Source organism: Numida meleagris, chromosome 1 (genome assembly GCF_002078875.1).
Source record: "Numida meleagris isolate 19003 breed g44 Domestic line chromosome 1, NumMel1.0, whole genome shotgun sequence".
Lineage (NCBI taxonomy): Eukaryota > Metazoa > Chordata > Aves > Galliformes > Numididae > Numida > Numida meleagris.
Genome location: NC_034409.1, coordinates 103,542,600 through 103,557,482, shown reverse-complemented (window position 1 = coordinate 103,557,482; position 14,883 = coordinate 103,542,600). Strand labels below are relative to the sequence as shown.

General features: G+C 36.0%; 1 protein-coding gene across 6 annotated transcripts in view; it reads right to left on the bottom strand.

The window, feature by feature from the left end:
- The window catches only part of ITSN1 (intersectin 1), a 120,990-nt gene that overhangs the window by 15,764 nt on the left and 90,343 nt on the right, over positions 1-14,883 (bottom strand). For all 6 annotated transcript variants that reach the window (XM_021404690.1, XM_021404709.1, XM_021404730.1 and 3 more), the window contains 4 exons: positions 14,249-14,294; positions 10,811-10,932; positions 8,391-8,508; positions 4,823-5,014 (listed from right to left, as the gene is read on the bottom strand). In XM_021404690.1, the coding sequence (XP_021260365.1) occupies positions 4,823-5,014; positions 8,391-8,508; positions 10,811-10,932; positions 14,249-14,294 (478 nt within the window). The remainder of the gene's footprint in view (positions 1-4,822; positions 5,015-8,390; positions 8,509-10,810; positions 10,933-14,248; positions 14,295-14,883) is intronic.

The window sequence follows — 14,883 nt, the reverse complement described above, 5'->3', positions numbered from 1 at the left end:
ACCAATCTACACAGGCCTAACAACAACTCCAGGATCTCTGGTAACAATTCTTGTTGTCCAAGTTAACTGAGTTCTGGACTGGTTATGTTGTGTCAATGAACTTTAACTCTCACCTTGGAATTACAACCCAGGACCGATCTTGAGCCCCTGACCACTTTCTTCACAGTAACAGCACATCAGTCAAGAGCATCAGCCACAGATCCAGGCTGATGGAACTGCTCAACCTACCTTCACATCGTCTTCAGCAAAAGTAAAGGTGCTATATAGGTACTGCACTTGGAGTCAGAAATTGGGTAACTCGTATTCTAAAAGTTCAAATATTTCATTAGTTTTTCCCTTTCTCGTGCTGACCTCCACCCATTACCTTTCCTGGCTCCAGGTCTTCCCCTCCAAAAAAAAAAGTAATGTGAAGGAATTGAACCAGATGGACTGTAACAGAATTACTCCAACATACGAAACAATCCATCAGAGAAAAATGTACTTGTCAGAGATGAATATGATGGGAAAAATAATCCATGAAATCAAGTTTCAGCAAGCTAGACCAGGGTGCAAAAAATTGCTGTCTCTGATACTGATGTGAGCCCAGTGCAGAGCAGCGCTTTGGCAGTGCTGGCACCAGCTCACAGCTGTATAGGCATCGGTGGAGCCAGCAGCATCAGCTCAGCTGACTCGGGGTACAAACGGGCACCGTGATGGGCCAAATGCAAGTCAAGATCAGAGTAGAGCAGAAGCACTGAGCTTTTTTCTTGCTGCTAGGTAAAGCTGCTGTGGAGGGGACACTCAAAGAGGTGGGCTACACACACAAAAAAATGAGAAGCTTATGCTGGAACATGGAGCCAAGTACTGTGATCATGGAGCAACATAACGCTATGGGGACTCCAACCTCTTTTAAAAGCTGTATATTCACTTGATGTAGAATTACCTCATGTAAAAAAATCTGTCCACTTAAACACACTAGCAGATACATCGTCCATGAAATATTTAATTAAAACAATTCCACCAGAATACAGAATAATTCCTTCTGTGAATACAGAAGAATTTTTTCTCAAGATTAACAGAAAAACTCTGAAGAAGAAGAACTGCCAGAAGTTGAAGCACTCTCTAGATGCAGTCCCATCTACGTCCCTCAAGTGACGGCTCCTTTTCCTGATTTCCTGCTGCAATGGGAAAAGGTACTTCACAAATGAAAGTTGATATAAAGAATACATTCAACTGATTAGGCAGCCACAGGGCTGCTCTTCTTCTTAATGTTGTCTTAAAATGTAAATCAAAATTAAAATAATCTGAATGATTTCTTATCTTTGTCTATGTAGGTCTTGGAATCTTATTTCAGCCTTGACCAAGATGAGTGTTTGTTGGCTTTGCAGCCACAAATTCAAAAACTGAAGAGACAAGAGTGTGGGCACATCTCCATCACAGGAGACAAGTGTATTTTGGGAGGTAATTGTGTGGTTTTAGGAGGCTAAAGAGCTTCTCAGATGAATGACTAAGGAGAAGAGAGTCAAAACTGGATTGAGACACAATCCTGAAAAACTATTATTTTTGATGGAAATAATCCATTTTCTTTATAAAAGAATTATTTTCATACTCCCTTTCTCACATATATTAACAAAAATCCAGACAGGCAAGAGAGAATAAGTGCAATGTCATGTTCCCTGCTACCCAGGGGAAATAACTGATTATGAGTAAGTTCAAACACTACCATGCTGATCTACAGTAGTATGCATAAGACTTTTTAATAATTGAGTAAATAAACATTATAGGTCTTTCAACAATAAATTTCATTATAAGCCACAATGGTCTGAGTATCTTAGTCCAGGACATTTTAAATGTGTTTTGAGGTTTTTGTGAGTTAATTGTTCTCAAGAGTAGACTGATTTATGTGATGTTGCTCAGTTGAATAATACACAGTACTCTTCTGTGCGAGGAATCCTGGCACAACATACACCAGTGTGTGCGTCTACAGAGGGACAACTTCAGTCTGTTCTATTCAATTCAGTGGAAAATTGACCTCAGGAACTTTTAGGGCACTGTGACTCTGAATATCTTTCATGAGACATCACTCTTAGTATTTTTAAGAAGCATGTTAGAAAACATAGAACCTGCAGATGTTGTAATAGTTTTATTTTTTTTCTCCTTTAATGTAATAATAATAATTAAAAAAGCAGCATCTGAATCTCCTATATCCAAAGTATTGCCAATATTTCAGTGTGTAGAGAACGTCTGTTTCTGGCCTGAAGTCATAAAAACCAGAGAGTCCCTTAGGACAAAAGCTTTTAGTCAAGTTATGAATCTTTCAACACAATAGCTCATTATGGGAACATAGAGATACCCTTCCATTAAAATAACATTTTAATGCATGAAATATTGAAATAATGGAGAAGAATCTGCTACATAGTTCTCAGCAAGCAAAACAACAGTAACTGAAAATTACAAGTATTAAGTTATGTTCAATGTCTGTCAGATATGAGGCAACACTGTGTTCAGCAAATGGCTACGGAGAAGAAAACCTTTTTTATGGCAGAGTGATAAAGGAAAAAATTGTGCATGTTAGATACTATCTTAAAAATAAAGAAAATCTGTGCAATTGTGCATGTTTTAAGACTAGAGCTTCTGGCATACAATGCAGAGCCTAGGTCAATGTAAACCCATGGTAAAATAAAAAAGTATACGTCATATATCTACTAGCATAGTGTCAAAAAGTACCTACTGATCTATAACACGTAGAAGGCATTGACTAGAGAAGGAAAGGTGCAAAAGTTTGCAGCTGATCACAATGAATCTGAGTAATTATAATCAAATAATATTCAAAGTAACAACACGGGTGTCATTCAGAAATTAAACAGGTGGGCTTCAGGCTATTCTGGTGGCAAATTCATTACATGCACTAATGCCACTTGGTGAATTCTGCGTGTACACAGCAACAAGACAACAAACACATTTTAGTCTAGCTTTTATATGAAGAATTTAATTATCTATACATGTGACTAATTTTAAAGGCTGTATTACAGTTGTTAAAGCTGCAGGTTTTTATATATTTATATATTTTACATTCATATTGATGAAATACTGAAGTGCAATTGAATACGGAGCTTCACTGGTTCTTTGCACCGCATGGTGGGTCAGAAGGAGGGAGATGGGGTAGGATTAGAAATTCTACAACACTGCCAGCATGAAATATAGAAATAAATGGAGTACATAAAACAGAAGATAACTAAATGGTAAAGTAATTAGTATAACTGCTATATTGTGCTTGAGGCATTGGGTAGAGAGGGTTTCTGCACTGACAGCACCAGGCATTTCATCAAGAGCTCGTAACTAATGCTGGAAAGGCAAACATGGCTTAGCTACAGCACATCTACTACATAAATTTGACTGTAAGCTCCATTTAATATTAATTTGTATAAATTCCACAGTCTAGTTTAAAAAAAATGTAAACATTGGAAATTAATTGCAGGGAGATATTTCTATACATTCTTTCTTGTCAGGAAAATTACTTGTTCAGAAAGTGTTGTTCCATAGTCATGAGAAAGTAAAAATGAAAAATCAGCTTCATGAACTTCATGTAACCAAGATGAAAAAAAAAAAAAGAAGTTAATGTTCAAACACCACATGAATGTAGCATTCTATTGATTTTTTGACACGAAAATGCAAAAAAAGAAACATCTGAGACAAACACAAACCAGGGTGTTCTCTAATTGTATGCAGCTACAAGTAATGTGCAAAATAAAATTAACATAACTGGGATAACAACATTATGTAAGGTTAGTATCTCTTGCATCAGAAGGAAGTTAATTTCTTCTCTCCACAATGTATTACACACTCAACAAGGAACACCTGATACATATAGTACAAGAACTACAACAAAATACCTTATCTGTAATTGGGCACATTTAAAGTTCCTTAAACTGATTTAACTCCTTCTGTTCTTTTGAAATAATTAAAAAAAAAGACATACTGACAACACTGGACAAGTGAACAATAAAAAAGAAAGATACATAAAGTCTCAAATTTATGGACATTTGGAACAAATTTAACAGCACATGCAGCATTCCTTGATAGTGGGTCTTTTTGCAAAAACAAAATTAAAATGAAGAAATTTAATTTATACTTTTCCTTTAAAAGGCTAAAATATATATTTAAAAATAATTTTAAAACTGCAAAAGCACCTGTGCAAAGGTGGAAAAATTAGTCTGGTAACTATGAAAGCCACAAAAGGACCCACTATCCTCTGATTTTTTTGTGGTTTTTTCTTTTTGTTTCATTTAATTTTGCGTCTATATCTGTAGGTAATTAACTCAAACATTGTGATTACATGCAACTAATGTAAAATGAGGTAAACTGCTCTGCAGTGTGTTCTTCTACTCAGAAGGCAGTAGATGATCATGCTGGAAGTCACATGATCAAGGCTGCATCTCCCATCATCCCTCTGGGCAGTGATATGGGATAGTGGGTCTCTTTGAGGACTTTCAAGCCTGAGTGGGGGATGGACAACATATGATTCCTAGAAAAAGGAGGAAAACAACACATAAGCAAAACAAAACAATGAGCAAATTCAAGCTAGGAAAATGAGTCAGGCATGTAAACAGCATGGTGCAAAAATGATAAAGGGTAACATGCTACAAAGGGGATGGGAACTAAAAATAAAACAAACATAAAATAAGGTTTGCATTACAGAAGGTCTTCAAAGAGACTTTGCCAAGTGCAGCAGTGGTGAAGCATTGAGTTCTGCTAACCACAGCAGAAACACAGCAATGCTGCATGTTTCGTCTTAAAGTACTACAAAAATAATCACAGCATGGCAGCAGAGAGGGTCACTTACATTGCTGGCTTGGGTCCATATCTGTTGTCAGCTTCACATAGTTGGATGGGAAGAGACCCACTTGTCCATTCACCTCCCCTTTCCACCAGTCTGGGTCTTCCTTGTTAAGGACGTTTATAATCTGGCCTTTATTGAATGCTAGCTCATCATCATTCTGTGCAGTGTAGTCATACATGCCAATTACTTGGCACACTGTAAGATAAAGGAAGAGTTCTATAGCACTGGTAATGTTTCAACAAACCATAAACTACGTGTAAGCACTGCAGATATCACAGTATAGTTCCATGATACTACACTGATCTACACTGGCACTACCGTGCTCCTGCCCCTCTCTCCTCTGCCCCTGTACCAGAATTTATCCAAGCCCTCAACAATTTGGCTCAAGGTCATGTAAAAAAAAAACAAAGACTTTCCACACAGATTTACCCTCTCAGTCAGCTTACTGAGGGGTCAGGATCACAATAGGAAGGGCAGAGCACAACACTGCAAACTGAGAACAGTGTAACCTACTGGAACTGCCCCCAAGATATTTTTGATAGAAAGCTCTCAACAGTGGGAGACTGGAAAAATTAAGAATTTTAAGAAAAAGTCAAACACTGAAAGGATGTTAGCTTTCTACTGATACTTCTTTTCAGCTTTATATGTACATATTTCTGCCCATAAAAGCACCAAATTTGTTATATATTTATAAAATTAGCATTTTCCATCCTCACCACCCTGTTCTAAATAAGTATCCTTTCTAGAAGAACCATTCAATGGACAGAAAAGCTTAGGAAACATTTTAAGTTCTATTATTTGAGAAAGGCACTCATTTCTAATTAGCACCGAACATGCTGAACAGATCTTTAACTCAAGAGAAAAGCAATGGTAATACCCTTGTGCTGCCCCATAGACATTAGGAACATAAAAACCTTGGAAAGGTGAAAAAAGTAAAAAGCTACAAGGCCATTTAGGGTGTCCCTTTGGCTCCACAGGACTGTTGCCCACAGCATATTTTCTATTTTCTTACTATAAAACTCATCAAACCTGGATGGTTCTCAGGATACAGTGGTTTCTGTTCAGTTATAATAGAGCAATTTTCTTAATTCTCTAAAGCAGGAGGACTGTTTATTTAAGTTATATAATTTCCTCTATTTCTCTGCTGATTTCTCCATGCCAAGACACAGGGCTTCTGGTATTTTGCCTTAAGACAAAACACTGCTGGCTAAATAAGCCTTCCTGTCAGGTTGTCTCTATTCTCAATCTGCAATTTTCTTGTATTTTCATTCTTGTACACAGCCAGCAATTTAATTAAATTTGTCAAATAGTTCCTTCCTCTTTTTGGAATTTATATTCCAGAAATTACTCAGCTCCTTTCAGTTAATACTTCATGCCTGTTTGCAAACTTCACAATCAAATATATATGTGTACATATATTTAATATTTAACATTTAACATATATAAATATATATATTAACAGCACTGATGCTCATATTTCACTTTAAAGACCTGTGAATCTGCTTTACAACATTCTTGTTAAATGTTTACAGGCTATTACTAAAATTAGGGACAATAAAAAGCTTAAACTAGACCATACTTGAATACAGTATGTACATTAACAGATTTGTAACCCATTCTAGAGTTAGTTTCTTCCAGGAATTTTTCCATTCAGATTACTCTCCTGTACTTCAAAGAATTTCATGGAATTTGGTGTTGACCAGTAGTATCATCAGAATATCTAAATGGGATCTCAACAACCACCTAAAACTTAGGGAGGTAATTTAAGAGAGTTCTTGAAGAGATGGGACTCCTCCATTGAGCTTGAAGCAGTGAACTCATCTTGATCTTGTTTAGAAAGCACCTCGGTCTTTTATATAAAGGTATTAGAGTAGTCCCAGCAAGGAAGTTCTTCAATTATGTTAAACAACTAACAGCAACAGCTCCAAAATTCATTGCTAACTACAGAAGTAGGCTAAAGCCTTATTTGAGCTCCAGTGCTTTTTAGCTCTTTGTTTCCTTTTTAGAAAGATTTTGCCTGTTGATTAATACTAGTCAATGGCAGAAGAAATCCAGGTTCTCACAGTACACTCATGATCAGTACAAGCTATAATGTTGCCTTTCTTCCTTTAAACACACAGAATGGTTGAAATGCCTTTCCAGCTGCTGCTGTACTGTGAACTTCCTTGTGCCTGATCAGCTCAAGTAGCGTTAGCAGCTCTTCTCATTTCTTAGAACCAGGAAGGAGACGTTCTTGATGCAAGTTTGGAACAGAACAGGTATGAAACAGTTGGAAATGAAGAAAACATTCAAAGTATAAAACAAAAAAGTCCATGCAACAGAATATTTAAAGGTTGTTTAAAGCCATGCAGTTTGCATCACAGTATGATACATGGAGAGCCTATGCATCAAAACAAACAAAATGACAAAAGAAAGGGAGGCTTCTGATGGATCCCCTGCCTTTAAAACCTAGATAGTCATGACACACTCTTACACTCTTCACAATGCACCACCTTGAGCACTGTTTTTCTTTAAGCTTTCCATGTCTTTTGCTATAATAAGATTCTTCACTAACACGCTCACTCTGTAAAGGTGCTTCTCAAAAGTTAACCTCTTAACATATTAACCACACAGCAAGTTAGAAAGGCAAGATGGTCTTATTTCTTCTCACTCTCCAAAATAACGGGTCTTTAACAAAGCTGAATTTGATTAGAATGAATGGCATTAAGATTTCCATGCTCTATAGGCAATGAGAAATGTGTAGAAAATTTATTCTGGAATTTTTATTAGCATGCATCAAAAGTCCTGAATTGTCAAACTTGAAATAACAAGCAAACAAAAACTCCCTTCACACTGAGATATTGTTTCTCAGTGCTAAGAGACCAATTTATCTACAGAACACAAAATCATTGACAACTGCCTCAAATCTTTGCGTATTATGGAAGAAAATGAACTATTCTACACATTATTGATTGTCAACAATCTTCTTTACCTGGTACCACAAAACTAGCAAACCCAAAATGCTTAAGGACCGAAACAATCACAAGAAATGATCTTTTTGTTCTCAGTCTTCTGCCTGGCTTTATATTTTGCTGTAGACTGACCGAGCTGATATTGCTCATGCTGGAGCTGTAGCAAATAGATTTTAAAAGTACAAAGGTCTATCACTCCTGTGTCCTTTCATAACCTTTAACTATCAAGGACAAAAAACTCCATACTTGTGTAGTTTTCTCACTCTTCATCTTAGGAAAAATAAAAAGTCCTGAGTGACAAATGCCTCCGCTGATAAGCCCACAGACCATTCTAAACCTTTAAAAACTCCCTCATTACAGTTACTGCAACCAACAGGACTTATAATTTTAACATTTTACTCTTTAAGGTGTAATGCCACTCTACAGATATACCTCGGGGATCACCACAGTAAACATAGAAACCAACCGTATGCTCTCCTTGCTTAACAGTAAAAAAAATAAATAAAATTGCTTTACCAAAGTGACTACTGTGGCATATATTTAATGCCTGTAATTAACGTTAGAAGTCTTACTGTAAATGATATGCATTACAACAGCAACTTCATTAATGCATTACTTACCTGAAGGTAATGCTGTTGATTTAGGTAGCTCGGTTGGTGTAGTTTTACTGGTACCAGGGCTCAAAAGTTTTACATAATTAGCAGGGAACCATCCTATTTGTCGTTTTTTCCCTCGTGCCTGGTAAAAGAAAAAAAAAAAACACAATTCTTTTAAGAGGACTAAGCATATCAATAGAACCTTAGGCAAGGCAGTTCAGCCAATATCTTGACTACTTGAAGTCACATTGAATATTTCAAGTAAAATTCATTTTATAAGGAAACAGTCAGCTATTTTCACGGTGATGGTTCAATGTTATGATGCTTCCTATTATATGAAGCAAGCTTTTATTACAACTAAAGACTTATTTACTACTAATTTGAGTTTTCACTTAAGTTTTCCTACTTTGTGTGCTTTATAAATAAAACTACAATATTGCTCCTTCTAAAAAATTTCTTTTGATTTTTTCTTTTTAAACCTTAACTCTAGAATGGCAGGCTAGGTACCACAATAAAGAATGACACCATTAAAATGCTTTTTTATTATGCCAATAATTGCATTTAAATTGATAGCTGGATTGTAAGTAGAGATTAAGAATCTCAATTACCTCTCTTCTTTCAAGAAATGGTTTCTAAACTTTGTATTAGCCTCTCCTGCTTGAACAATAGGTGGAGGAGTACAAACGTACGTCACATTAACCAAGTGCTAGAACTACAGCAAAACATTATGAGCTGAAAAAGTTTGTCAAGTTTGGATTCAAATACAAAATCCCAAAGCCAGAATCCAATCAAACTATCCAAATGATCTTAATTAACAGATGTTAAGGTTTTGGAAAGCACGTTAGATGTTCTCATGCTGTCAGAGAGCACCAGTGCAAAATGTGGTACACACACATATTAGAACGTGTGTGCACAAACAGAAACAGATTACCACATACATGACATAGAGTGGAGCTGTAAGGTTTGTAACACAGCAGCTACTAGTCACTGTCAGAAACAGGATGTCGGGGCAGAAAGATGCAGGCCCAAACAAGTGTGTTAAAGCTTGTGTTACCAAAGCAGGCTAGCAATCTGACAGAATCTGCATCCTGTTATTTCATCAACTACACTGTGCTTTGCAAATTAAATCAGAAGAAATATCTTTAATTTTTCTCAGCTATGAAAGTTTTATAATAAACTTTAATTCAAATCTCAGCTTCTGAATTTTTAAATCTATATTAAGAATTATTTAAACTACTTCTTTTTTTAGTTAGGTTAAGGTTGGAATTTTGAGTACAAAGAATATTGCTTATAAAAGAAAACAGATACTAATTTTAATTCAAAAGACACCAAACAAAAACTATTCTTTCACTATTTTCTTCCCTCTCTTTACTGACAATGAAAGCTTTTGATCTAAAGTGTTTCTAGACCATTCATTTTAAGATATTCTGCATTAAATCCAGCAACGTAATGCTTAACACATTTACCCTACTTTATTTTACCTTCAACTAAGACAAGTATACTCAAAATACACATCAGGTTGAAACTTAACGGTAATACATGCTTCTAAAAAAAATCTGCCACTTAAAAATTAAATGCATTAAGAAGTTAATATCAATGTCCTTCTCCAAATCTAGTAGTCATCTTACAACAGTTTTTTTGTTATTGTTGCTTTTATTTTTAATCAGTTCTTCAACTCATTTCACCATATTGTTCCATTAGCTTTTGGGCTCATGTAATAGAGGAGGAAAGACTAACATTAGTATTAAAATAGGAGAATGAAAAGAACATGAACAAGACATCAAATGAAAAAAAATACTTGTAAAACTAAATGTAAGATAGTGTGGTATCCAAAATTACAGATAAGAATTTACACAATAAAAAATTAAAAACCAAACAACAATAAAAAAACCCACCGAACAACTCACTCTGCTCATGAGTTAATAAGTGGTAATTGTGACAGCTCTTGCCAAGTAAAGCTTATTTTGTGTCTTAAAATAAATTTTAATTTGAGTCTCAAGTTACAAGTTTACAACATAAAGGTGAGTGTGAATGAAAAGTAAAGCAATCTTGGAAAATGATTTATCCACAAAGAAATGAAAAAATATCACCGGGAGAAGTGAAAAAGGTAAGTAGTAATGAGGAAAAAAATATTTAAGTTTGAACTAGGTCAAACACCCAGCCTCCAGGAAAATGAACAGGAGAGCAGATTGCAGGCTGGGTCTGACTCATGAGATGGGTATCTTTGCCTCACAGTGAAGCAATATGGTTTCCTCCAGCCATTCTCCAAAGTCATTTCAGTTTCAATGAATTACAATGAAAAGGCATTTTACTTGTAAAAGATTAGCTGCAGAACATTTTCAAAATTATGTATTTAGCATTGACACATTTATCATTTAGAACTATAAAAAAAAAATTTACAGGCTCTTTTACATGCAATTTTATTTCAAAAAACAGTAACTCACTTGGAGCTCTCCTTCCCACCAGCCACCTGGGTTCTTCTTTCTGATCAGAATCAACTGACCGGGAGCAAGGGTGAGTTGCTCTGGACCCGTTGCTGTGTAAGAGGCAATAACTTGGGCAATTTCTGTTAAAGCAGGAAGAAAAAAAAAAGTTAATCTGGAAAAAAAATGAACACATTCTAAACAATATCAACTCTGCTATTATCACTGGCACAGTATATCCATTTCATAATTTCTTCCATAAAACTGTAACAAACTATAATTACAAAACAGATCACAAGTTCCTCCTTAAAAAGGTCACAGCAGTACAGGAATAAGACAACAGAGATGCAACAGCTGTATGGGTAGGATACAAAAAATATCTGGAGAAGAATAATGACCATCATTAAAGCCATATGGCTCTTAAAATCAAGTATCATAAATCCTGTTTTCCAATAAACACATTTTTGTAGCATCAGTTTCGACTATGTTCCCTACAAAGAGATAGATGGTGATGACAATATAATGAAAAAGACGCAGTAAGAGAGGTGCAAACTAATGAAGGCCTGCAAAAAAAATTCACACCACCACACTAAACAAGAAATGGAAGTTTCTGAAATCCAACAGGCAGGATTTATTTTGAAACCTTTCTTTCGTGGACATTAATAGAAAACTGGTGCCTTATTTGATTTACCTAGCAGCAAAAATCAGACAAGAGAGTAATGCTAAGCACACAATTCTCTCAGTTACACTAGCAAAAGTGGATCGAGCAGTTCATACCATTTTACAGTAGTTGTGGAAATACAGGTGAAAACTTAATCACCACAAAGTCTGGCAGGGTTAACCCATTTCTGAGCAGATTTGAACTGATGGGAACTTATAAATGGCTGCAGTTAGGGCTGCTATGTCTGACTGATAGCTTTTAAGTCAAGTTTATCATGTCATCAAAACATGTTTAGGGTGATGGAGAGAGAATATTTAATGCAGTGATTCTTGGAAACCTTTGGTAAAAGCGTGAAACAAACAGGTGATGAAAAAGCTCCTAGTTGAGAGTCAGAAAGATGCTTTGCACATGGATCTGGAACCTAAAAAGTAGCATTTCCACTGTCAAAGTAGAAGATGGAAGAAAGAAATGCTAAGTAAATACAATACATGAGGGTAGGAGAATAGAAAGGCCTACACAGAGAAAATCCAGCAGCAGCACAGACTGTCCTGTATGAAGACAAAGAAAGCAAGCTTTTTGTCAGGAAACATGGCCGTACTGCTGAAAGATCTACAAGCTCCTTGAGTTGTAGGTTTTACACAATTGCATCAATTCATCCACCTCAGAGCAACTCAGAAGGCAAAACGAACACCAGCAAAGAAACTAAATGTGTGAATTGGTCAAAGTCGTTTTTGTAATTACACAAAAACCTCTCTCTAACATAAAAACTATAATCTTCAATATATCATACTGTGCCATTCTATTGAGAGAGCAAAAATCTTATAGCTTGTAACTCAGAAAAAGAAACATCACATTTTTATCTACGAAATTACAATCAACATGGCTCCAGATATCAGAGATCCCCTTTCACCAACTGGCAGCATGAAGAATTTTTACTGTGGACTGATCTGAATTACAAGTTAATATCTAGCTCTCACAAGTCAAAGAGAAGCAGGAAGTTGGAGGAAAACATGCAGAAAAATAAGTTCGGGGTTTTTTTTGGTTTTTGGTTGTTTGTGTAAGAAAAAAAGGAAAAAAAAAAAAGCTTCTGGTCCAGGAAGGACTTCTAATTTTGGTATATTTAAATACTGAATTACTAAGAAGAGATCCAATTCATTTACAGCTCAGGGCAGGAGAACCTGTCCTCTACCAAAACAGACTCATTTAGAAAAAGAAATAAACGTCTTCTCACAGATATAGTTGTCCCCATAACGCCGCTTAAATTCCCAAAGATAGCATTTTCTTTTCCTTGTCAAACACACAGTATTTCCAACACTCACTTACTCATCCTGCTGCTTCTAGAATAAACTGGAATATTTCACCTCATTTATTAGCATTTCACTTCTGTTGGCTGAGCTATTGCAGCTCTGCTATGGCAAAAACATCAATGAACTTCCTTGCTGAAAAATAGGCAGGACTGTTCTTAAACTGTTCTTAAATTCCAAAAGCTTCTAAATACACCTTTTTTCAGCACAATCCCAGTCTCTGCTTCCCTGAATGTTCAGATTCAGAACATCAGTGATTATAAGGCTGGTACTCAAGGCTGAAGTCCTGTTACACTTCACTCTCCCAAGCATAGAAACAGTAGCCAGACCTATCAGTATGTTTGCATTATTGCTACCAGGTATCACTTTTACAGGTTTTCTGGAACTCTTTTCTGCCTCTCTCAAACTTTTAATCTATTAACACAACTGTGGTTATTCAAAGCAAAGTTTAAAAGGGCAGAACTAGTTTACGTCCAAACCCTTCTTTCCATAGATAGATCAGTAAGGTTCGCCAAGAGCAGAGGTAAAATAAGACGAATTAAGTTGGGACTACTACAATCTATTCCGTATCCTTCCTCTTTTCTCTTACACACTTGCACAGTGAACCAGTTCAGGCAGACAAAAAGTCACTTTCTCCCCACAAAACAAAACATGTATATGAGTATGTATGTGTGTATGGAAATAGGCAAGATTTGGTAATCCACATCCTTGAACCCCCTCACTAAGCAACTAAATAAGCCTCAGAGAAAGGGACAAAGCATCGAGCATCCCCTAATTTAGTTCAACTTGATGCAAAATAATCTCTTTGGTATAGGAGCAAATAAATACACCGAGGAGAAAAAAAGAGAAGTCTTTGGGAAAGTTTACAAATGCCTGCCACTGGCAGAGAATGCACTTTTTAAAAGATCTTTGGAAAAACAGCTGTTTGAAAGGACAGCCCTTCCCCCGACCCCTACCCCAAGAACCAGAGGACTTCTTTCTAGCCAAATAACAACCTGCAACGTGATCTTCTGCAATATGACCAGGCTTGACAGGCAATAAGCTACGTGGCACATATACAAGGTATGTGCTCTTGAAAATGGGAAGCAGACACAGGAGCTCAGAGTCAATGTATACCATATTGGGGCAAAGCTGTGAAACCACAGTGTGGAATGTGTACTTCCATTTCAGAGACACTGGGAAGCTTGAGCATTTTGGGGGCTTCCACTGTTCTGTTTGGTTTAGTTTACACTCATTTTTGAGCACGTAGATTTTTATTCTCTAGCTATATATGCTACTTCAACACAGTGATGAACAAGTTATACATTATTTTAATATAAACAACAGTTTTCATTAATGTAAATGACTAAAGCATAACAGTGTATTTCATAAGATATAAATGGCAAAAAGCAAATGATTTACTATTATGGAAAAGATTTTGTTCCCACTGAAATTTTTCACTGACTAGATATACACAGTACTTAATATCAGGTGCTGTCAGTATACATGACTTACCAGGTTTCTTCCCTAAGCTTCCTGTTTTTCCAGCTGCTCCAGAAGCCTTGAAATAGAGAGTGAGATGTAAGTTTAGCAGTCATAATTGTATCTTTGGTATATTAAAATGATTTACTGTACTTCATTTTAACACACCGAACAAAGATGAGGGTAAAAAACTCGAAGTCTGTTCTTGTAGGAACTCTTACTATTTGAAATGGCAATTAATATAATAGAAATAAAAAACATGATGTACAGAAGTGGATAGCTATATAAAGGTGCAGACATCTTTCCTGAACTCTCCTGCCTTTCATTGACTGTAAATACCAATGTAATTCCAAATTACATACCATTTTCATTGTTAACCTGTGTATCTACAAAATGTTAATGTTGGCAAGTTGAGCCAAAATGTAAAAATGCCTAAAAAGATAATTAGACACAATTATTTAAATACTGTCCATATTGTGGTTCCAAATTTTCTTATACAGCAAATTAGCATAGTTAACGTAGAAATCCTTCACTGCATCCCTAAGACGAGCTATCCGAACTTTGTAGATGGTATGTGTTACATTAGTAAAAGCCCTACTATCATTTTTTGTGCCCAACTGAGAGCATAGGACACTGAATAGCAAAGTGCTATCTGTCTTGACAACGAC